This window comes from Lemur catta, chromosome 6 (genome assembly GCF_020740605.2).
Source record: "Lemur catta isolate mLemCat1 chromosome 6, mLemCat1.pri, whole genome shotgun sequence".
Lineage (NCBI taxonomy): Eukaryota > Metazoa > Chordata > Mammalia > Primates > Lemuridae > Lemur > Lemur catta.
The window spans coordinates 55,425,391-55,450,049 of NC_059133.1; the positions used below are offsets into that span (position 1 = coordinate 55,425,391).

At 46.0% G+C, this 24,659-nt stretch overlaps 2 protein-coding genes and 1 non-coding gene across 10 annotated transcripts in view; 2 read left to right on the plus strand and 1 right to left on the minus strand.

Annotated features, from left to right (window-relative positions):
* ZNF740 (zinc finger protein 740) lies at positions 1-10,277 on the minus strand. Of its 3 annotated transcripts, none has more exons than XM_045553898.1 (7): positions 9,979-10,277; positions 8,829-9,131; positions 5,811-5,960; positions 5,383-5,472; positions 4,790-4,913; positions 4,320-4,438; positions 1-3,303 (listed from the first exon to the last, which is right to left on the minus strand). In XM_045553898.1, exons 2-7 carry the CDS (start codon positions 8,835-8,837, stop codon positions 3,214-3,216), a joined length of 582 nt encoding a protein of 193 aa, XP_045409854.1. In that variant the 5' UTR covers positions 8,838-9,131; positions 9,979-10,277; the 3' UTR covers positions 1-3,213. The 3 variants fall into 3 exon arrangements, with proteins under 3 accessions (XP_045409854.1, XP_045409855.1, XP_045409856.1); XM_045553899.1 differs by having other exon boundaries at positions 8,628-9,131; XM_045553900.1 differs by having other exon boundaries at positions 8,829-9,222.
* The window catches only part of CSAD (cysteine sulfinic acid decarboxylase), a 24,372-nt gene continuing 9,177 nt past the window's right edge, over positions 9,465-24,659 (plus strand). Inside the window, exons 1-5 of one of the 6 annotated variants that reach the window (XM_045553893.1) lie at positions 9,465-9,724; positions 23,481-23,617; positions 23,905-24,031; positions 24,117-24,207; positions 24,529-24,635. In XM_045553893.1, coding sequence (XP_045409849.1) covers positions 23,492-23,617; positions 23,905-24,031; positions 24,117-24,207; positions 24,529-24,635 — 451 coding nt within the window. In that variant the 5' untranslated portion in view covers positions 9,465-9,724; positions 23,481-23,491. The other 5 variants (XM_045553892.1, XM_045553894.1, XM_045553896.1 and 2 more) reach the window with 5 other exon arrangements.
* Positions 14,004-14,143, plus strand: LOC123640800. The gene has a single exon (XR_006736053.1). It is a non-coding gene; the product is annotated as a U4 spliceosomal RNA (small nuclear RNA).

Here is a 24,659-nt window from a genome sequence, read left to right on the forward strand (position 1 = left end):
TAGAAAAGCCCCATTTTTATTTAAATATCCTAAATATATCACGAAGGAACATACACTGCACTTTAATGGTAAAAAGATACAAGTTTATAACATCTTATAAAAACTACCATTTAAAAGTGATCTTGTCCATTTGATATTCCCCTCCCCCATAGCAAAATAAGTATATTAAAAAAAAAAAAAAAAGAGGGTGGAGAGGAAGGGGATAGTTGAAGACAAAAGCCCCAGGGCCCAGCAGAGGCAGAGAGCATCTGGGGAGAGGGTTAGGGTTGTGGTGGGACTCCACTCATTTAACCCTCCAATGTCAAGCCATGGGGCACATCAGTAGCTAAGTGATGAGGAGGCTGCTGGGGGTGGACGGAAAAGACTTGGGGTGCTGGGAAGGGCGGGGCTGGCAGGGCCCGATACAGCAGCCCACCTAGGAACAGGCACTCTGCTTTCCTGGATCCCCCAATTCCATGTCTTGGTTTCTGAGAGCCTGCCCTATCTTCATTTCCCCTCACTCTACACACACCTGAGGCATCTTTCCAGTGCTAGGCCCCACCCCAGCAAGGGAGGGTGGGGCAGTGGGCCCAGAAGGCTTTGCAGCGGTTTTAGTCTGTGATTTCCCTGGGGTGTAAGTGGGGCCCCTGGACCCTCTGAGTGCTAAATCACTCCCTCACCCCTTTGCTCCTCTCTCCTCACACATCCACTGCCGCAGAGCATCAGCACCTGAACTGAACTACCTACCCACTCCTGAGTTTCCCCCACACCCAATTCCTCGGCAGGGTGGTTCTGGCATGGCTGTTCGCACACATGCTCAGAAGTTCCCTCCCTCCCCCAGGCAAGAAGCCAAGGTGTGTGGGGCGTCAGGGCACCTTCTGACCCAGTACACATGTGTACATATAGAGGCACAGGTCACTTGTGATTCTCTCCACTGTCCTTCCATCCCAAACAGATTAGCTGTAAGTGGCAGGGAGAGAGGCCTCCTATTTTCAAGTGTTTTGGAGGACAGTTTTCTAAGTGATTTAAGATGGTGTTTTATAGGTTGCTGGAAGTTGGGGGTGTGAATCATCCCAGAAATGAATGACAGAAAAATCCCGGCCCCAGCAGAGCCCTCTAACAGACAGGGGGCTGGCTCACATGCAGAAAGATGCCCCTGCTTGCAGGGGCCACAGGGCAGATCCAAGGACTGAGATCTAAGTTCTGGACTTAGATCTGCTGACATCAAATGGGAGTGTCAGCATCAAGCTAGAAGAGTACACAGCAGCAAACAATGCTCAGCGTCTCCCCCAAAGGATCTCAGATGCTGTCAGGGAAAATGTAAAGGGTAGCACGTCTCCTTTCCTTTTCCCTGAAATACCAGAGGTACGGATGAGCCTCCTCCACCCCTTATCTCTCCAGAACAGGTAGTAGCCAAGAATTGCTGCTGCCGTCTATTCCCTACATTCTCTGGGAAATGAAATGCCACTTCCTCCAGGTTGCCATCTGATTCCCACTGACAGCTTGGAGCTCAGGTTCACTCAGGCTCCATGATTACTCCTAAGATAGCTCCCCCAACTACTGGTGAGGGCAGGCCACAGTGGGGGCCAACCAAACCCCAGAACCTCCTATAAGGATCCTTTCTTTTGCAGGAAGAAAGGGTTTATTTCACCTCAGAAAATTCATGTTCACAAGCCTCGGCTTGGCTTACAAACACCCTAACCATCAGCCTGTTGAATCAATCTAAAAAAACCCCTACAAAACAAAGCCCTTCTGTTCCCTAAATTGTGTTTCTCAGTTCTTGCTGAGACCTCAAGCACCTTTCAGGTCTTGGTGGGAGAAGGCTGTATTCTGTTCATCCTCCCCTAAGGTGAGGGCCAGAGAAGGGTTTGGCTCAATAATATGCCATTTCCTCCAAGCATACAAATATGGGCACTCACATACCACACATACACACGAACACTGCCCCCCCCACCCCTGATCACTTTTCTGGGGGTGGAAAGGGTGGTGGTGTGAAAGCAGAGAGGAGCAAAGAGCATGGTTAAGAATAAAACCTACATTAGGCTTCTTCCCCAGTCTTTTCTCTGCAGCATCCTCCCCACCCCCCAATTCTTTGTTGGGTACGGATGGCCATCAAGAAGGAAGCCAAGATCTTGTTCTTTGGGACCAAAGGACAGACCCCTATTTCCTCTACCTGAATACAGTGATAGGACTTGGGGAGGGAGAACAGCTCTTACTGCTCAACAGTCAGGTCAGAGGACACCAAATTTCTTTGCTTCTTGAACAGCTCTTAGCCAAATTGGGACTAGTCTTGGATTGTTCCTAAGAGGGGCACAAGGAGAGAGAACCCACTCTGACATCCATAACTCCTTGCTCTGTCTGGCTTTAGGAGTCAATGGCAGCGAGGTAGCCGCAAACATCTCCAAGACCAAGTGCCCAAAGAAGAAAACGGCTTCATGGGCCACTCTCACCCAAGTTTCCTCCTAAAGGCACTTGAGCTGACCCCATCAGCTACCAGTGTGGCATGGGCCATTACAACACCCACGGGCACAACTTTTGCTCTTCCCTTGAGGAAGTAAGAGGTACCATCCACTCTTTTTGGATCCAGCCCTTGTCTGCTCCTCCCACTGTTTTTCCCTTTGTCCCTACAGTGTGTAAGGAGGCCAAAAAGCTCAGCTGCCATCCCTGATCCTATCATCCCTCAAATAGGAGGTGAAGTGCAGGGCTGTGGAACACTGAGGATCTACTGCAACTAAAAACTTAATTTTTGGGGAGAGCTGGACCAGCCACAGTCCCTGCTTTGGACCAGGACTCTATGTCTCCAGATTACCTGTATCCACAGTTTACCTGCTGAAATTGCTTTTGGATAAACAAAAACAGCGCAAACAAACAAATCCCCTTCCCCAATCTTTTCCATTTCAGCTGCCAGCTAGAGTCCAAGATTGTGGGAGCAACACTTCAGTCTTGGTCCTGTACCATGAGTTCCCACCTATGACCTCAGCCAAGGGTCCAGGGACTAGTTCCCCCATCCAGGAATGCTGTAGGAACTTCCCCGAGATACTCATAGTCTCAGATTATTTACAGAGCTGAGGCTCTGGGGCCACTGTCCCCTGATGCACTCTTCTGGTCTCCTGGGTCCACTCCTCCAGGAGGGGGACAGGTTCAGATGTGGCGGTGGTGGGACCATCAGACCAGAGGCGGTGCGCTCTTCAGTAGATTCTTCTGATCACTCCCACCACCCAGGACCCCTTGCGCCTATAGAGAAAACTGCCCGTCGGAAGTCTTGGACTGGCACCCTTGGCACATCCGTTTGTGTCTGAGTAATCGATCTGTCCGAGAAAAACACTGAGAAGAAAGGGAGGGTTAAGTGCCTGAGAGGAGAAACTCAGTGACCTGTTGGCTAGCGCCTCCCCCACAAGGGAGGCAGATGTAACATTCTATTATCCCCTCAGCATGTGCAGAGATGGCATGAGCACACCATGGTTAGGAAGGCAAGCTCTGAAGCCAGAGTGCCTGGGTCTGAATCCTGGCTCTATCACTTAGCAACTGTTATGGCCTTGGGCAAGTTATCCAACAGCCCTAAATCTGTATACTCATCTGTAAAAAGAGGCTAAAAGTACCTACTCACAGCATGGCTGCTTTATTCATCAAATATTTATTGAGTATCTATCTCAATGCAGGTACAGTTCTTCGGGCTGAGGACAGAGTGGAGAACCAGACAGGACAAAGTCTCTGCCCTCATGGAGCTTTCATTCTAGTGTTTTGAAGATTCAATGTTAAGAGTGTGGAGCAAAGCTTAGGACCTCGCAAGGCATCCAGGAAGGGTTAGTTATTACCATTTCTCATCTCTTGTTCTTGTCTTGTTTTGGTCTTGGCGCTTATATTCTCATCAGATCAGATAACTGACCCTTAGGGCAAAGATTGTACCTCTTCCTCCAAAGTACATGAGCTCTGAAGTTGGACTGAACACTGGCTCTGCTCTTGATATGCTGTGTCCTTGGGAAACTTAATTTCTCTGAATCTCAATTGTCCCATATGTGAAATGAGAACAACACAACTACCTCATAGAGTTAATAAGAAGATTAAATAATCCATGTAATGTATGCATGTTTCATGGTACCTGGCATAGAGTAAGTGCTCAAGAAATTCTATTATTACTATTACAATATTCTAATGGGCCCTCCCCATCATCAGCTGCATGAGGCCAGAGAGACGCATCTCAGCAAGATACTAACTCTACTATGGTGAGCAATGTCAGGTGGCCCCTTTGTCAGGCAGGACTAGGGGTCAGTGCTGGTTCTCGGGGAAGAAAAAGTTTGTGTGGGGGGCTGCAGCAGGGATGGATGACCTGTGAGTCTTACCTGATGACACCGTTCACACTTGTAAGGCTTTTCACCACTGTGCACACGCTTGTGGCGTTCCAGGTGGTACTTCTGGATGAAGCGCATATCACATATATCACACTCAAACGGCTTCTCACCTGGCCCGAGTGGAGAGAGAAGTGAATGTCAGGAGGTATGTGTGGTAGGGATTTCATTCGTTATTTTCTCAGAAACTTTAACTCTTAGCAATGTGTAGGCACCTAAGCTATCATAAATGGGAAGGGGTTCCCAAAGCTGCTGGTATCAGTGACACCAGACACAGAACCATGCAATCTCTACCTCATTCACTTATCTTCTTCCTCCATTTCTAATACTTCCCCTTTAAACTAAACACACCTGGAGCCACACACACACACACACACACACACACACACACACACACACACACACACACACAGAATGTAAGCTACAGACTGCTCTCCCCCTTTGAATACAAGCTAGAGACTTACCGGTGTGAATAAGGATGTGCCTCTTTAGGTGGTAACTGCTCCTAAAGGCTCCAAAGCAGTGTTCACAAACAAAATTTTTGGGAATCTTTACTTGAAAAGAACCATTTTGTTCCACTACCACCACCTGGGGGCAACAGTAAGGCATGTCATGAGGCCGTCCCTATGCCCTCTTCCTGGAGAGACCATTTTATTCTGGGTCTACTTCCAACTGCTGGATGAAGGAACCTCTCTGATGCTGTCTAAAGATGCTGTCATCTCCCATATTCCTTAAAGTTAAAAGACCTTCTGGGGAAGGAGGAGGAGTGGGAAAGCTGTCCACCTTGTCAAACCCAACATTCTTGAGTATGATCTAAGCTGGAGTCTGCTTGCCCTGCACCACGGGATCTCATGCTCCCCAAATGCTACCAGATGTTCCAGCGAGGGTAGAGATCAACTACTATAGCAGTGTCTGGGTGAAATCAGGGGACACATTCACTGGCTTTGAGAGACCAAAGTGTCTAGACAAAGCTCCAGGTTGAGTGATATTGGGAAGAAAGAGGAAGATTACCCCATTACTAAACTGTATCAGTTTGGGGGGTTACCCCATTACCTGCCTTTTTAACAGTCTTTTTTGAATGAGAGGCCTCAGCCAAGCTGTCATCATCTTTGCGGCTCCGGGACTTATCACTGTCTTTTCGGTGGCCCTTTGAAGACAAATCAAATCTAAACTCACAGTCCATCTCAGAACACAAGACAAAACCAAATGCTGCTTTCAGATAAAACAACTTACAAATGAGAGTAAACCACCTGCCCCAAAAGCTTAGGGAAAATATACTCTCCAAGTATCCTGGTCTTAAGGAGGTACAGGTACAGAAAAGGCCTTCCTTAGCTCTCCAAAATAACAACATTCATTCATCCCCCAGATGGATCCCTTTTCCCCAGTTCCCTAAATGGAAGTACGAGGAATCAGAGCTTGGCATCTCCTGGCAGAGAGCTTGGGCCACCCGACCCCCAGGTGCCACAACGGACTCAAGCGTTGTACCTGACTCGAGCACCTCAGCACATCAGGGCTACCTGCCCGCTCTCCATTCTCGGCCTGCTTGCTGGCAATCTGGCTCAGCATCATCTTCTTGCTGGCTGCAGTGGGAACCAAACTTACACCTGCTAGGCCTTCACATGCCAGGAGACTTGCCTAAGTTGAAAGGAGATGAGGTGTCAAATCACCTGGCAGGGCAGGGCAAAACAGGCTGCCATGCTCTACAGAACTACCCTTTACACTCAGCTACAAACAAACTGCTCCATTACTACCGAACTATCTGTAGTACATCCTCTTTGCCAAACCTTGCTTCCTTCAAGAGTCCTCCTTAACTCATCTCACCAGGAACTAGTTATTTTTCTGTCACCTCTCACCATTTAAATATAGATCAAATGAATAATCAAGTATTTCTGACACCTTTGTCATTAGCACTGTGCTAGGTAATGTGTGCGTGATTACATATCACTGTGAAGGTATTTCTAAGCCTTAAGTGTGAGTGGGTATGAGGGTCTGTCTTGTTGACCCACTGAAATAGAGGTTCCTAGGGGACCTTCCTTCTTCCTCGCTCGACGGTACTCAGCTTCAGAGCCCACTTCTGATTGGCAGACCTCGCTGGTACCAACTATACAACCTATCAGTTTGTTTTACTGATAAATAACTATGTTTATCGGTAAAATTAGGTTATTTCTTCCTTTAGATTTTAAATTTCCTAAATGTCACTTATAACAGATAAAAAAATTAAACCACTTAGAAGGATTTTGGAGTTGAATATACAATTTCTCTTGATCCCTTAGGCCTGAGGTCCCCAACCCTCGCCCATGGCCTGTTAGGAACAGCCATGTAGCAGGAGGTGAGGAGCGGGCAGGCAAGTGAGTGAAGCTTCATCTGTATTTACAGCCACTCTCCATCACTCCCATCACTGCCTGAGCTCCGCCTCCTGTCAGATCAGCAGTGGCACTGGATTCTCATAGGAGCACAAACCCTACTATAAACTGCACATGTGAGGGATCTAGGTCACATGCTCCTTATGAGAATCTAATGCCTGATCATCTGAGGTGGAGCTGAGGCAGTGATGCTAGCACTGGGGAGCAGTTGCAAATACAGATTATTGTTAACAGAGAGGTTTGACTGCACAATAAACGTAATGCACTTGAATCATCCTGAAACTATCCTCCCCTACCCCCAGTCTGTGGAAAAATTGTCTTCCATGAAACCAGTCCCTGGTGCCAAAAAGGTTGGGGACTGCTGTCTTAGGTAACTTGTATGTGTGCACATACGTTTACATTTTTTCACATTCCTTCCTCCACACATAGTTAAAAAAATTAAATAAGGGATGTTTAAGCCAAGTTCCTCTTTCCACTGCTACATTCTCCAAACTGACTTTGTTTAGCCAGCAGTAGACAATATACTTTTCTTGCTGAAGAAAAACTTTTAAGAAATAGTTGGTCATTCTTACCATTTATTTACCTGTTGTGACTAAAAAACAGAAATAGTTGGTCAGCAAACCCCCAAATTTATAAAGAAATTCCTTTTGCATACCAGTATATCTTGGGACCCCTTCTTCCACCTTTAAGGACTTTGGGGTGAAAGGTCTGGAATTAAAAATCTTAGCTCCGCTGTTTGTACTGTGTAATCTTGGGCAAGTTACTCGACCTTTTAAGTCTGTTTCCTGAATGAAAAATGGCTTTCATAGTACCTATCCTCATAGGGTTGGTGAGAATTAAACTAAGATGTAAAATACTTAGCAGTGCCCAGCACAGTTAGTGTTTAGTACAAGGCAGCCTTCTCAAAACAAGAGTGAACACGATGCTGAGAAGTGGGTTGCAAACAGACAAAGGAAGAAGGAACCAAAGGGCTCCTATTCTGCATGGGAGGAGGAAGCTTTGCATGCAGAAGCAGCTGGAAGAAAGCCAATTATACTACAATCGAGCTGCCATCCTGGTGAGACTGGTAGGGGAGGTTCCCTGGAAGAAAGCTGGGAGAAGCTCTGGGGATGTGTGTATATAGCTTTTCTACCCAGATGACAATAGCCTATCTGGTCATCCTGTCTCTCCAATCCATCCTTGACCTCCACAATGACCTTCTAAATACACTGTTCTGATGTTACTCTGCTGCTTAACATTCTTCAGGAGTCACTATTCCGTATAAAGTCGAATTCCTTTGGAAGGCACAAAAGGAATTACACTCTGCTTACTTCTCCAGGACATAACTCTTCTGCCCATCCATCACTATCTATTTTATCTCCCTAACTATCTCCACTTAAATCCTTTGCTCCATAACTACTGAACTACCTGCAGTACCTGGAACCTCATCACCTCTTTCCCATGCCTCTAAGCCCCTGCCCATGCAGTTCATGTCTGAATGCCCTTCTCTGCTTATTTATCTAGTAAAATCCTATGCATGCATCACACATCATCCTTTTTTTCCATCCAAGCAGAAGTATCATTCTCTCCTCTGCAGTGTACATACCTCTATTATTGCACAATCCTTCAATCAACAGATTCAGAGTCTCTATTACTAGCCAGTCACTATGCAAGGCATTGTCACTATAAAAACAAATAATTATCTTTCTATCCCTCCCCCCACCCCAACTAGCTTGGAAGCTTGCTGGGGACAAGGACAATCTTATTCATCTTTGTATTCCCAGCACAATGCCTTGCATATAACAGGAGCTCAATAAATTCCTGCTCAAAAAAAATAAACGAAGCATTCACCAGACTATTCACCCCCTTACACCCCTCAGCACTTAATGTAACAAAGGTAAACTGAGTACACATTGCTTTGTAAATGTCCCATCAGTGCCTGTGATGCAGTATAGCCTACCTCCTTCATTTGACTGGAAGCTCCCTGAAGGCAGGGGCTGTGGCCTGTCTCCTTTCCTTCCTCTAGATCTCCCCCTGGTGCTTAATACAGAGCTTGGCTCACTGGGGTTGGTCAATATGTTGACTAAGGCAGCATTCAAGAGTGAAACTGCAAACAGGCTTCCCAGTGATCTTGAAGGAGGAGGACTCTAGAGCTTTTTACCTGAGCCATGCTGATTTCTCACTTAATGCAACCAAAAGTTCAGGGGTTCCTTGATCCACCTTTCCTTAAGACACTGTCGTTTGAAGAACTGTCACCAAATTATCATAACGATTCCTTCGTGCTTCTTCAGTCCTGTTGCCATATTGAACTTTGTCTTCAAACAGAACTTAGTGTCCTCCAAAGAAAAAAATAGGTGTCCTAAGAATCCCTGGGCTCTGCCTGGCTCCTGCCTATTGTCTGAACAAAAAGAGAGTCTGCCCGTCTTGGTTTTCCAGTTGAATTCTCTTGATCTCTTTCAGAAACCTGAAACCAGAAATGGAGAGGCCACTGCTAAGTGCAACATCCTCAGGCCATACAACGTGTGATGCGCCGAACTTCTTTCGCTGGGTGCTCTCTGTGAAGCTCAGAAAGAGGACATGAGTCACGAAGAGCTCTCTTTCTAGGTCAGTAGGAGAAACTGGTCTCCTAGGCCAGGAGGGGTAGCCAACAGGAGCAAAAGTAACTGGGGCCTCCTATGGAGGAACTCTGCCAATAGGGCAACTGGTTGGATTTGCCATTTTAAGAATGGAAGGGGGCGGAGACCCTTTGGGGCTTTTGTGCCGAGTGGGCCGGCCCGCAGAGCTCATACTCTAGAGACGGCCAGAACTGGGGTGGAGGAAAGCTCAGGCCATCGCTGGGCGCTTGGGTGGCGGGCAGAAACCAGACTGGCAGTGCCTACACGTGCACGTTCTCCAAGTCCGCCCGAAGGTACGGAAACTCGCTGCGGAGGTGGAGGGCAGGCAGGCGAAGCCCAGAGCGGTGCGTTCCGTCCCGCTCGCCCGCGGGCCAGCCAGCCAGCCGCAGCACCAGCCGCACTGACCAGGACGAGAGCAGGAGAGCGCCGAGCAGCGCGCGAGGTGCGTGCTCGCGCCCGCGTCCCCTCGAAACAAGCCCCCCTCTCCCGGGCCGGAGACGCGGCGGGACGCGCAGGCGGGGGGCGGTGTGCGCGCACGGCCTTTCCCCTCCCTCCCCGGGGGAGCTCCCTCCCTTCGCCACGCGCCCCTCCTCCCTTCCCCTCCCCCTTCCCGCGCGGCGCCCCACGGCCTGCGAGCTGCTGAAGCGCTGCCGTCTGCCCTGACTACACCGCGCGCTCCCTGGGGCGTGCTCCTACCTGCCAGGCGCGGCCTCCCGCTGTCTCCCCGGCCGCGCGGCGCCTCCTCCAGGGCCCAGCACACCCTGCCAACCTTGCGGCCGCCGCTGCCCCCGCCGGGACCGAGGCAAGTTTACAAACACCAACCTGGGCCCGTTTCCCCGGAAGCACTTCCCCCTCCCCCTCGTCTTCTCCGACAAGCGGCAACATCCACTTCCGGGCTCGGGAGCTAGACGGGTGGGGGCATCCAGAAAGGGGGTGAGCCTAGGGACACACGCAGAGGTGCAGCTGGTGAGTAGGCGGTGACCGCGCGCGGAAGGGCCGGAGGAGGGCGGGCCCGACGGGCGGCGCGTGCGCCCTGGCGTGTGCGAGCCCTGGCCGCCATCTTGAGTGAGGGCGGGAACTAGGGCCGTAAAGTAATTAGGCGCTGGGTGCTCTTCGAGAGGTTTTGCTGAAGGAGCTAGTTTAAAACTCCTTGAAAGACTGCCATCACTCTCCCTTCCTCGCCGACGTTGTCCTCAAAGCTTCTGAGCCGCAGCCCCAAGTAGAGCCAGAGTAATTTCTTCCCAGCCTTTTCACGTAACTCAGCCGAGATTGTCTTTACCTGAACTTTCCAATGGGGCCAAATCTGCAGCTTTTGGGGTCATCTGGGAGAGGAGTTAACCTAGTTTGCATACTCCTGCCTACCATGCTCAGCCACAATATGAAAATTAGTGTTCTTTCAGAGGCGTTTCCTGAGTAGCCCGAGGTCGCATTGATCACTTACCTGCAGAAGTCAAAGCCAGGTCTGTGCAGCCCGAGGCCAGCCTGGTTACCTTCTTACCCCTTCCACCTTTATTCCAGGCCCTACAGCATCTAACATTGGCCTCCTCACCTGGAAACGACCACAGGACTCCTCTCAGTGGGAGACTAGTCTCGTTGGAGATTTGGCCATGGAGGTTGGCCCCTGATCTGGGCTGCATTAGGAAAATGAAAACTTGTGACTATCTTCAAATTCTATCCCCGACTTTAGCCATTAGGGAGAGGTCTTGCTAAAGATGGACCATGCAAATTGCACTTGATGGAGGGAAATGTGGATTCCATTTAAGTCCTGATTTCTGCTTTAGGCGACATTAGGTTGTGAGTTTAGGGGAATTAATGGCGATAACAAAAGAAAAAAATGTTTATGATGAAAAAAGACAAGGATTCCAAAGGATTTTTGTACGCAAATTTCCTTAAGCCACTCTACGATTTGGACCATTGAAAGCAAGTTCCTTGTGCTCTCAGGATCATCCTAAAATTGAGATAAAATGAAGAGAGAAAGAGAAACATTACCAGAAACAAGTCTTTTAAATAATCTTAAAAAAAAATTAGCTCATATTTCTTTTACAAATCCACACAATACAGAAGTATATAAGGCAAAAAAAGTGATTAAATCTCCTCCTGTATCCCATGCTCCTGCAGGTAGTCATTCTTATCAGCTTGGTATATATATCCCTCTAGACTTTTTTCTGTATTCATACAAAAATGTTTTTTTTTCCATGCAGTACATATTGAGCACCTGGAATGTGCCACACAGTGTATTTTAGACATCTAAATCAGTTCACATTTAAAAAATTGTTGCGTATTGTTCCAATTTATGTTTGTATTTTAATTTGTCTAGTCCCACCTTGAACATTTAGGTTAGTTCAGGTTTTTTTGCTTTATAAAGAGTGCTATAATTAATATCCTTATATAGTTATCCTTTTGCATTTACAGATTTATAGGTAGGATATGTGCATCTTAAATTTTAATAGATTTCGTGAAATTGGATTGTGAAAGTTTGTAACAACTTACATGCTCACTCAGATCATAGTTCACTGGAACTTAAAACAGCCGGGTTGAGGGGAATTTTCCTGCTCAGCCTCAATAATTGTTTTTATTTTTTTGCGGAGATAAAGTTTCGTTATATTGCCCAGTCTGGTCTGGAACTCCTAGGCTCAAGTGATCCTCCCGCCTCAGCCTCACAAAATGCTGGGATTACTGGCATGAGCCACCTCACCCTGCCCCTATCTGAATTTTTTATACAGTTGCAGATTTGATTAGTAGGTGAAAAATTGTATTTCATTATTTTAATTTGCATGTCATTAATAGTGAGATTAAGCATCTTTTATTGCTTTTTCTTTTTTCTTTCTTTTTCGTTTTTTTTTTAAGATGTAGATCTGGATCTTGCTATGTTTGGGCTGGTCTCTAACTCCTGAGCTCAAGTGATCCTCCTGCCTAAGTCTCCCACGTAGCTAGGACTATTTTATTGCTTTTTTTTTTTTTAAAGATTTTTTTTTTTTTTTTTTTTTTTTTTTGAGACAGAGTCTCACTTTGTTGCCCGGGCTAGAGTGAGTGCCGTGGCATCAGCCTAGCTCACAGCAACCTCAGACTCCTGGGCTTAAGCGATCCTACTGCCTCAGCCTCCCGAGTAGCTGGGACTACAGGCATGAGCCACCATGCCCGGCTAATTTTTTTTTTGTATATATATTTTTAGTTGGCCAGATAATTTCTTTCTATTTTTAGTAGAGACGGGGTCTCACTCTTGCTCAGGCTGGTCTCGAACTCCTGACCTCGAGCGATCCACCCGCCTCGGCCTCCCAGAGCTAGGATTACAGGCGTGAGCCACCGCGCCCGGCCTGTATTTTATTGCTTTTTGACCAATGGTTTCTGTAAACTGCCTGTTCATATTCTTTACCCATTAAAAAAAAGTAGATTGTCTCTTTCTTACTGAGTGGTAGAAATCCTCTCTATGTTATAAATATTAACAATTCTTTGTCATCTGCATTTAAAATATTTTCTCTTCATTTTTCATTTATCTTTCAGCTTTTTTTGAGAGCAAAAGTCATTTTTTATGGGAAAATATTTGAAACAATCCTATCAAAGATGGGAACAAGTCAGGAATGTTTACCATAAAAACTAATAATCTGAGGGTGTGGTGGGAGCACTCTGGGAGGCCAAGGCGAAAGATTACTTGAAGTTGAGAATTCGAGACCAGCCTGAGCAGGAGCGAGACCCCCCCCCAGGCCCCCACCCAGTCTCTATAAAAATAGAAAATGTTAGCCTTGTGTGGTGGTGCGTGCCTGTAGTCCCAGTTACTCGGGAGGCCAAGGCAAGAGGATCGCTTGAACCTGGGAGTTTGAGGCTGCAGTGAGCTGTGATGAGGCCACTGCACTCTAGCCAGGGTGACAGAGGGAGATCCTATCTTAAAACAAACTACCGGCCGGGCGCGGTGGCTCACGCCTGTAATCCTAGCTCTGGGAGGCCGAGGCGGGTGGATCGCTCAAGGTCAGGAGTTCGAGACCAGCCTGAGCAAGAGTGAGACCCCGTCTCTACTAAAAATAGAAAGAAATTATCTGGCCAACTAAAAATATATATACAAAAAAAATTAGCCGGGCATGGTGGCTCATGCCTGTAGTCCCAGCTACTCGGGAGGCTGAGGCAGTAGGATCGCTTAAGCCCAGGAGTTTGAGGTTGCTGTGAGCCAGGCTGATGCCACGGCACTCACTCTAGCCCGGGCAACAAAGTGAGACTCTGTCTCAAAAAAAAAAAAAAAAAACAAACAAACTACCAACCACAGAAAACTAATATTCTGCTAGAATCCCTGACCACCCAAAATCTCATTATTTTCATATAATATATTCATCTATAAAGAGAAATGATTAATAGTATATTAAAGCTTGTGAGTTCAACAACATGGCCAGATGTAAGATTGACAAACAAAAATTATATAAGTAAAATATAAGAAGAATAACCAACCACAAAATGTCATAAAATAAATAGTCTTATCCACAAAAATATTATGTTTCTAGAAAAAAATTTAACAGGAAAGTGCAAGACATATATTAAGAAAACCATACTGCTTTACTGAAGAGAAAAAAGGATTTGACTAAATGGAGAGTTTTACCAGTTCATGAACAGAAAGACTGAATACTGAAAAGACATCAATTTTGGCTATAGATTAAGCTAATTTAAAATAAGATTTTCCATAGGACTTAAGCTGATTTTAAAATTTATATGAAAAAGAATAATTTCAAGGAGAGCAAAGCTTTGTGCAGGGGCAGTATCGTAGCCAATGAGGTTTATCCGAGGGGAGATTATTGCTAACTGAAAACTTTTCCCAATACCCGCCATGACAACTTGCAATATAGTCGGCATTGGCAATTTTTGATGGTCCCTATGGGGAATGGGGACTGAGTAAAAAAAAAAAAGGAGAACAAAAAACATTTTGAAAAACATTCAGTAGATAAGATAATGAGTGGGAAAAATAAAGCCATGAGTTATCCTTAACCACTTTAATGGTATCTTTCTTTATACAAAATTTTAAAAGTTTTACACTGTCAGATCTGCCTGTGGCTTTTGGGTTTTTGTGACACGCTGCCTCAAGATTCTTAAAATATTTTCCTGTACTTCCTTCTGATATAGTTGTATATTTTCAGTTTATGTCTTTATCTTAGCTGCAGTTTATTTTTGTATATGGTGAGAAGCAGTGAGACATGCCAGACTTAAAAGGGACCAGAGATATAGAGAAAGAGGTATTAGTGTAGAAGTCAGAAAATGATCTAGGCTTGCTGCCTGGCTACCTTTGTAATCGTGGACAAAATAGGTCACCCTCTCTGGCCCAAGAGTCCTCATCTTGAAAATGAGAATGAATAAATGCCTATTCAGGCTAATTTCTGGTACTACTATGAGGATCAAATGTGGTAATAGATGACAAGGCTTTGAGAAGGAAAGAAAACCTTTGCAAATCTAAATTATCATTCCTATAGATTCTTGGCTAATGCAAATCAAATGTAAGCGGAATGGGGCATTATTTTTCAGTACCTGTACATTGTTGATTGATTCAACAAATGTTTATTGAATGCCTTTGTTGAGACCTGGGAGAAGGAAGGTGGAGAATGGGGAAGATTGAAACTAAGGTTTTGGGAGGTGCCTATTTTGCACTGGTTTAGTTCTCTCCACCCAGGAATGTGCTGTCTAGGACAAAACATGATATGCATAAGGAGAGTTTGTGCCTCTGTTAATGTGAGTGTGGAGTCATTGGGGTTTGTTGATAAGCGGATAGCCCAGAGGTCAGTGTTTTAACTTTCTAACAATAAGCCTGGCTGTGAGCACTTCAAGAGGTAACTGCCTAGATCCCTTTGCCCCCAAGCGGGCCTCCTCCTGTGTGACCTTCCCTAATTCCCTCTTCCCTCTGACCCACCCCATCACTTTTTCTAATAGTATTGTAATGATTCCTGATCAGTCCTTTCCTGCATCAGCTCTCTATCTGATTAGGGAAGGCCTAAGTGTTTTCTCCCTGGAGCCTGCCCTGGGCCAGTTGAGCAGGGTTGACAAGTTCTGCCTTTCCTTGGTAAGCACTCCACTCTGTTGTGCAGATCATGCCTTTATTTTACATGCTAGTCTCTCTCACTTGCCTATTATCTGGAGCCCACAGGGCAGATGCAGCACCTGGGGTAATGCCAGCCAGGTACACAGTATACACTCAGTCATTGTTTGCTGAACAAGCTGAACCCATTCCCTTCCCTGAGAGCCAGCTGGGGTTGCAGAGGTTGCATAATAGGAATGAGCAGTATGGGTTGCTTTGCCATGCTTAGACCTTGGATAATAGTAGATTATGACTAAGTTGGGAAACCACGTAATGTACAAAGGATATTCCTTGAGCCTGGCAATCTGTATATTTTGGAATTCTTGCAGCCCCTAATTCCTTCCTAATTTTTTTTGTTGTTTGTAAATAACCTTTATTTTAATTACATAAGTAATGTGAAATGATTATCTAAAATTATAAAGATATAGAAATATATAAATAAGAAGATTAAAATCACTCATAATTCCAACATCCAGAAAGAAGTACAGTTAACATTTTGAGATATTTTTCCTTCTTTTTCACCTTTTTAAAAAATGCATAGAGAGTGACTGCTAATAGGTACGGGGTTTTGTTTTGGGGTGATGAAATGTTCTGGAATTAAATAGTGGTGACTGATGCACAACTTTGTGAGTATAAAAACCACTGAATTATTTTATATTTATTTATTTATTTTTTGTGTGAGACAGGGTTTCACTCTGTCACCCAGGCTGGAACGCAGTGGCCTGATCATAGCTCACTGCAACCTCAAGTTCCTGTTCCAGTGATTCTTCTGCCCCACCTGAATTATTTTTTTTTGAGACAGGCTTTCACTCTATTGCCCGAGCTAGGGTGCAGTGGCGTCATTACAGCTTACTGCAACCTTAAACTCCTGGGCTCAAGTGATCCTCCTGCCTCAACCTCCTGAGTATCTGGGACTACAGGCACTCGCCAACCATGCCCAGCTAATTTTTTTGTTTTGTTTCTATTTTTAGTTGTCTGACTAATTTTTTCTATTTTTAGTAGAGATGGGGTCTTGCTCTTGCTCAGGCTGGTCTTGAACTCCTGACCTCAACCTATCCTCCTGCCTCGGCCTCCCAGAGTGCTAGGATTACAGGTGTGAGCCACTGCACCTGGCCCAATATTTTCTTGATTTGTGAGACTTTCTTCTGCTCCCTGCATTTCTCTGCTTCTACCAAATACCTTTTTTCAGTTTGTCTGTGTTTCCTCTGTGGTTCATGTTAGGGACTTTCTTTAAGTGTCTGATGATTCTTGGCCATCTATTCACATTTTAGAGTGAGGCACTAAGACATGCTGGAAGGTTCAAGTGCATGGACAGACCATATTGACTGGTGGGCATCACTGACAGGTGATTGCCTGAGAACTGAAATAAGTATGAGTAGATCCTTTCTCTGGGTTCATCAGTTCAGTTTCTTCAGAGAGGAGTTCTTCAATTTCCTCCCCTTGGAGAGTTTACCCCTGGTGACTAATTCTGAGACCTAATTGGCGTTGATTTGGTATGTAACTTCCTCGGAAACCTCCTATATTCAGGACGGTGCCTCATCCCCACGTTCTGCACCTGGTGTACTTAAGTCCTGGTTGTTTCAGTTTCTCCAGAGAACAAACATTGTGCTTCTTTAGCAGTTGAAGGACAGAAGGAGAGCTACCTGGCTGAGTGGGCAGGGGAGAAGAATGAGGGTCTATCTGTGCCTTATACAGATCATTTCATCCCCATGTTTTCATTAATGGTTGTCTCCCCACCCCCACACCTTCCAAGTTAGCTAGTGCTTTCATTCCTGAGCCTTCCTGGGCTTCTGCCTCAAGAACCAGCTTGTTTCATATTGGCTCTCTGCAGACATACTAGTTTGGCTTTCTGTTATTTGCTAAACCAGTCACCACTTCTCCTCCGCTTTGTGTCTTCTGTGATTATTGAGATCTTTTACTTCTTGTCTCTTTTCTCATTTGCCTTATTTATCCAGTTTGAAAATTTCACTGATGTAATTTTGATGGGCTTTCAGGAAGGAGTAGTGGTAAACATGTGTTTAATTGGAATGAGCATAGAGACCATGAATGATGGTGATACCAGTTTGAATGGTTATGTGGTTTTCACTAGCAGAATCCAACAGGCCTGATGGATTTGGTGAGAGAAGGCTAGTTGAATTAGAGTTGGAAAGAGAGTGGTTAAAACTATAGACTATACAATCTAGGTTATACAAGAGGTCTTCAAAAAGTTCACGGAAAATGCATATTATGAAAAAAACTATGCATAGATTTCAAACATTTTTTGCACCAAAATAAGTTAATGCTAACTTGTTATAACATGTCTGAACAGGATCTAGCTTGAGGCACTAAGAAGGATAAGACATCAGTTTGACAAGAGCCTCTATCAGAGCAACATGAATTCTGCTAAAATTGAAGCAAGAATAAGCATCAAATTTATGTTGAAGCTTGGATGGAAGAATGGTGAAGTCATTGATGTTTTACAAAAAGTTTATGGGGATAATAAAACCAAAGAAATCAGCAGTTTACAAATGGACAACCAGTTTTATGAAGGGATGAGACAATGTTGAAGATGAAGCCCACAGTGACAGACCATCCACATTCATTTTGAGGAAAAATTAATCTTGTTCATGCCCTAATTAAAGAGGTCTGACCATTAACAGCAGAAACAATAGCCAACACCATAGGCATCTCAATTGATTCAGCTTACACAATTCTGACTGAAAAATCAAAGATGAGCAAACTTTCCTCTGATGGGTGCCAAACAATTGCACCTAGATCAGCTGCAGATTAGAGCAGAGCTTTCAGTGGAAATTTTAAACACGTGGAATCAAGATTCTGAAGGCTTTCTTTGAAGAATTGTAACAGGAGATGGAACATGTCTTGACCAATGTAATCCTGAAGACAAAGCACAATCAAAGCAATGGCTACCAAGAGGTGAATATGGTCCAGTCAAAGCAAAAGGGGACTGGTCAAGAGCAAAGGTCATGGCAACAGTTTTTTGGGATGCTCAAGCCATTTTGCTTGTTGACTTTCTGGAGGGCCAACGAATGATAGCGTCTATTTATTATGAGAGTGTTTTGAGAAAGTTAGCAGAAAAGCACCTGGAAAAGCTTCACCAGAGAGTCCTTCTCCACCACGACAATGCTCCTGCTCATTCCTCTTATCAACAAGGGCAATTTTGCAAGAGTTTCAATGGGAAATCATTAGGCACCTACCCCACGGTCCTGATTTGACTTCTAACTTCTTTTTAGTTTCCTAAAAAAAATCTTTAAGGGGCAACCGTATTTCTTTCAGTTAATAATTTTAAAAAGACTGAACTGACGTGGCTAAATTCCCACCCAAAACCGTCAGTTCTTTAGGGCTGGACTAAATGGCTGGTATCATCACTTACAAAAGTGTCTTGAAATTGATGGAGCTTATGTTGAGAAATAAAGTTTATATTTTTTATTTTTATCTTGTAATTTCATTTTTTCATGAACTTTTTGAAGTCCTCTTATATAAGTGGAGAAAGGAAAGATAGGAGGGAGTTGACAGTTTAAGGAATTTATAGACTACAGATCCCATGAAGTCAGAAAAAACGTGAATTTTTAAGACAAACCCCACTTGGTCCTACCAGCTTCCTCTCAACCAGGGGCTAGAGCGCTGTTCCTAACTCTGTTATTCCTGTTTCTTTGCTTGGTTTTCTATCTTGTGGGTTAATGTCCTTCTTGCTTTTAAAAAGAAAGGCTGTCGGATGCAGCCTGCACACCCGCCCCACCTTCCCATAAAAAAAAAAAAAAAAAGGAAAGGCAGAAAGGCTCTCTGCAAAGCTGGGTGCAGTGGTGCTCACCTGTAGTCCCAGCTACTCAGGAGGCTGAGGTGGGAAGATGGTTTGAGCCCCGGAGTTTGAGTTCAGCCTGGGCAACATAGCAAGACTCCATCTCTAAAATGAAAAAAGAAAGACTCTGTGGGTAGGGGCTCTTTCCAGGACAGGATCCTGTGTGAGGAATGAAGATAGTGATATCTCACCTCCCTGTTTTCCCCAAGAGGAAACTGGGAGTGTTCAGTGTTCAGAGCGCCCGCCTCCAGATTTCATGTCTGAGCAGTAGCTGAGGTGCGGTGGTTAAAGAAGGTGCCGGTGGAGTGAGCTAAGGTTTCCCTAGCAGCCCTTTTGTTCAGAGCCTTGGGGAAAGCCTCTCTCCAGTGAGAGTCTCTTGCTTCACCAGCCATTCCCTCTTTAATTTCTTGCAACCTATCCCTGTGCCTTACCCCCCAACTTTGACAGGAAGGTCTTCCCCAGCCTGTTTGCCAAATCCCGTGGCCTGAGTTCAGTTACTAGAGCGTTTGACATCCTTGTTGCCTGGAAACTTTCTATGAACACCTGTAGATGCCTTAGAGATTCTCTTTTATTTTCTAGAAACTGGGGCCCTAATGGCCCCTCAGGTCTCCTGGCCCGGTGGTCTTTCCACCACAAGGAACTCCCTGCCCAAGAGAGCCATGCATGAGGCAATAGAGCACCATGGGTAGGGGCTTCGGAACCCAACACACTGTGTCTAAACCCAGCTCAGCCATGTGCTGGCTGTGTGACCTGAACATGATACATAGTGTCTCTGAAACTCAGTTTCCTTATCTTTAAATGCAGATGATAAACTTACCCTAAATGGCTGTGCAAATTAGAATAATGCTTATTAAGTACAGAGGATGGTATATGGTAAGTACCTAAATGGTACCTATTTTTGTTAACCTCTGTCCTCCCTCAAGCCTCTTGATCTCAACTGCTGCCACCCACCAGGGAGGCTGGAAGGAGTGTTGATGAAGGATGGAGGCCTGGATTAGCTCTCCTGTTTTTCTCAAACCTAATCTACCCAGGAAAATGTAAGGGTAGGACCACCAGGGATCCCTGGACCTGTGTTTTCAACTATAGTGATGTGTCTCTTAAAGATGGGGACACATTCTGAGAAACACATCGTTAGGCGATTTTGTTGTACAAACCTCATAGAGTGTTCTTACACAAACCTCGATGGTATAACCTACCACACACATAGGCTATACGGTATGGCTGTTGCCCCTAGGCTACAAGCCTGTACAGTGTGTGGCTGTACTGAATACTATAGGCAACTGTAACACAAAGTATTTGTGTAGGCAAACATGTCTAAACATAGGAAAGGTACAGTAAAAATGTGGTATAAAGATAAAAAATGGTACACCTTCATAGGGCACTTACATGCAGAAGTGGAAGTTGCTCTGGGTGAGTCAGTGAGTGAGTGGTGAGTGAACATGAAAGCCTAGGACACTGTTGTACACTACTGTAGACCTTATAACACCATATACTTAGATGACACTAAATTTATTTTAAATTTTTTCCTTTCTTCAATAATAGATTAAACTTAGCTTACTATAACTTTTTTACTTATAAACTTTTTTTTTTTGAGACAGAGGCTTACTCTATTGCCCAGGCTAGAGTGCCGTGGTGTCAGCCTCGCTCACAGCAACCTCAAACTCCTGGGCTCAAGCAATCCTCCTGCCTTAGCCTCCCGAGTAGCTAGGACTACAGGCATGCGCTACCATGCCCAGCTAATTTTTTCTATATATATTTTTGGTTGGCCAGATAATTTCTTTCTATTTTTAGTAGAGATGGAGTCTCCCTCTTGCTCAGGCTGGTCTCGAACTCCTGACCTTGAGGGATCCTCCCACCTCGGCCTCCCAGAGTGCTAGGATTACAGGCGTGAGCCACCATGCCCGGCCTTTACTTATAAACTTTTAAAAACTTTTTTACTCTTTTCTAATAACACTTAGGTTAAAACACACACTTAACTATATAAAAATATTTTATTTCTTTATATCCTTAATCCTGTAAGCTCTTTTCTATTAAATAATTTATTTTTTTACCTTTTAAACTTTTTTGTTAAAAAAGTAAGACATAAACACACGTTAGCCTAGGCCTACACAGGGTCAGGATCATCAATATCACTGTCTTCCACCTCCACGGCTTGTCCCACTGGAAAGGTCTTCAGGGGCAATAACACGCACGGAGCTGTGATCTCCTGTGTTAACAATGTCTTCTTCTGGAACACCTCCCAAAGGACCTGCCTGAGGCTATTTTACAGTTAACTTAAAAAAAAAAGTAAAAGGAGTATACTCTAAGGTAATGATAAAACATATAGCATAGTAAATATTTATACATAAACCAGTAACATATCAAGTATTATGTATTGTATGTAATTGTATGTACTATACTTTTATACTGACTGGCAATGCAGTAGGTTTGTTTACACCAGCATAACCACAGATGTGGGAGTAAAGCTATTTTGTGCTGTCATTAGGAGATAGGAATTTTTCAGCTCCTTTATAATGTCATGGGACCACTGTTGTTGACCAGAATGTCATTGTGTGGCGCGTGGCTGTAGCCTGAGGTCTGGTGGCTGTGGACAGTGGATTAGATCAGAGCAGCCCCCTTTGAGGAAAGTTGCTTCGCTTTTCGATTTTCTTGATCATTTTGCCTCCTGATTTGGGGGTCCCCAGGCCTCAGTGTTTGCCCCTTCCTCCCATCCATCTCTCTAAGCATTCTCTGCCTTGGGGGATGGAGCCCACCACAGGCTTCGGCAGTACCCCACCTCTCACATCTGCTTTCCCTTCAATCATCTCATCAGAGTTCTGGGCCTGGCCCTTTCCCATGGGTGTAGCTGTAGTCCCAGGAGACCTCCACTTGGATGAGTATTTACAAAAAATAACCATTTTATTTTCTATGCAGCTTTTCCTTTCTGCATCCCTATTCCTTTTAGGGGTACCATTATTTTTCCACTCACCCAGGTTCAAAATGCCAGGGTCATTTTTGAGTCTTCTTTCTTCCAACATAGATCCCCTAAGTGTTGACATCAGTGTAATCCAGGGAATGACCAACCATGCCTGCGGACTGTTCCATCTGTCCTTTCCTACCAACGTTACCCTTTTTCAAGTGTGGGTCACCTCTTGCCTGGCTTACTGTAATGGCCTGTTAATTCTTCTGCATCTTGCTGCTATGAACCAGTCTTCTGAGAGCATCATTTTCATCACATTATTCCTTGCTGAACAATCTTTCAGTGACTTCCCATTTTGTGCACGATAAAATTTAGATTCCTCGGCCTGGCCGGCACTCGAGACTCTCCACAACCCCACTTGGCTCTGCCTACCTCCCTTTGCTCCTGTACGCCAGCCTGCTGGTGCCTTCTCTGACCTCGGGAGGAGCCCTGCTCATTTCCCTGTAGCTCATGGCTTTCCTCCCCCACCCTCAAATGCTCCTTTTCCTCCCTGTCCCCCCCCCCCCCCCCCCCCCCCCCCCCCGCTCCGCTGCAGGCCTTCCTCAGCCTTCAGCCTCCACCCTCCTCCTTTCTGAATTCTGATGACACCAAGGGCCAGCATCCAGCCATGCCCTGGGCTGTGTCCTCCCAGTGGGGCAGGGGGCTCTCCCAGTGGTCAACAGAGTTGGTGCTCATGCTAAGCAAGGACTCCCACCCAGCCCGGAAGGCACAGGATTGTGCTTGTTTAGCAAAATGGTTCCTCAGCATAACCTCGTATCCTTCTCGCAAACAAAAGACATCAGCCTAAACCATTTCACCTCCCCCTCAGTCTCCAGGAAGCTGCCCTGCCTCCCCTCCCACACCCCCACGCTGGGCCCTGAGGTTCCCGCTTCCATGCCAGCTCTCTGCTTCTCTCAACCCTGCCACATGCCTTTTGCCTTTCATCTCATGTCCCCACCTTTTCTGTAAGCTAATGATTATACAGGGGACTTACCTGAACCTGCTGGCCCTATCCCAGATCTGTCAGTGTTGTCTTTGGGGCAAGGGTCATGAGAGTTATGTCATGCCCACGAGATTCGCTGGCTTTGCTCACTCGCTCTGCCGACTTGGTCCTGCTCTTCTGAGAAGCTATTGTGCACCTTGCCCCCAGCTCTCCTGAACTACCTACGCAGAGAGGTAGGCTTCTCGTCTTTGCCTTAGGTGGGCACTGGCCACTAGGGTCCCCTGCTTAGCACTAGCTGTCTTTTTCTCTTCCACCTGTTTCCACTGGCTTTCTGCTTGGATGCTCTCACTTGCCCTTGTGTGTGCATTGGCTCTGGATGGCTGGGACTGAGCTGCAGGACTCAGGTGGAGGCTGTTGCTGGTTAGGTCCACGCAGGGTGCACGGGCTAAGGAGGGAATGACTCTTGCTCTGCTCACAGATTTTATCCTGATGGCTGACTCAAAACCACTCCCTGCCCTTAATGGGAACCCTGTGGCTGCAGAAGCCTTGCTCCAGGAAGTGTTTGGGATTGTTATGGACGAGGCCATTCGGAAAGGGACCTGTGTCTCCCAGAAGGTGAGTCCTTTCTCCCACCTCCTCCTGCCCACCAGTCTTCCCTGTCTCTTTTCAATCCCAGCTCGGAACTTTCCTCCTTTGGGAAGCTTCTCCCCCAAATTCCTCACCGTCCCCCTGGGCGCCTCAGGGATTTACATGCTGGGTCGTACTATGTTTGTTTACCCTTGTTCATGTGAATACTTTTGCTTTGAAAATATTCCTAAGTTGATCTAAGTGCAAGTTGGCGATGCCTTGTGTTTGCTGAGGTGTGGTTTGCACAGCCCATCCACGGTGCCTTCCCCTCCCAGGTCTGCGAGTGGAAGGAGCCAGAGGAGCTGAAGCAGCTGCTGGATTTGGAGCTGCGGAGCCAGGGGGAGTCGCAGGAGCAGATCCTGGAGCGGTGCCGGACTGTGATCCGCTACAGTGTCAAGACTGGTGTGCCCTGGGTCCTGGTGGGGGGAGCCTGCGGAGTCTGCACCCAGCTCCACCCTGAGCTCCCTGCCCCGCTCCCCTTCTCCAGGTCACCCCCGGTTCTTCAACCAGCTCTTCTCGGGCCTGGATGCCCACGCTCTGGCCGGGCGCATTATCACTGAGACCCTCAACACCAGCCAGTGAGCCATCCCGGCCCCCACAGAGGGTTTAGGTTTGCTGGGAGGCGGGGGTTGCTGCAGGGACCGTTTCTTGGGAACATCTGTTGGCAGAGCGTTTTCCCTCTCATCCCTTGGACTGTCCTCCAAGCCTTCTCACGTCTCCCGACTCCAGTCACTTCTCATTCTTGCTTCCCTGATTCTCTGTCACCAACTTGTCCTTGTCTTCCACCCCTTCCTTTGCCCATTCACACCATCTCCTTTCTCTGACTCCTTTGCTGGTGAAGAGCTGTCCCTGGCAGTCCCTCTCCGACTCTCCTTTTCTCATCATTCCCTCTCTGGCAGGTACACGTATGAAATTGCCCCTGTGTTTGTACTCATGGAAGAGGAGGTGCTGAAGAAACTCCGGGCCCTGGTGGGCTGGAGTTCTGGGGATGGGGTCTTCTGCCCAGGTATGTGAGCAGGAGAGGGACCGC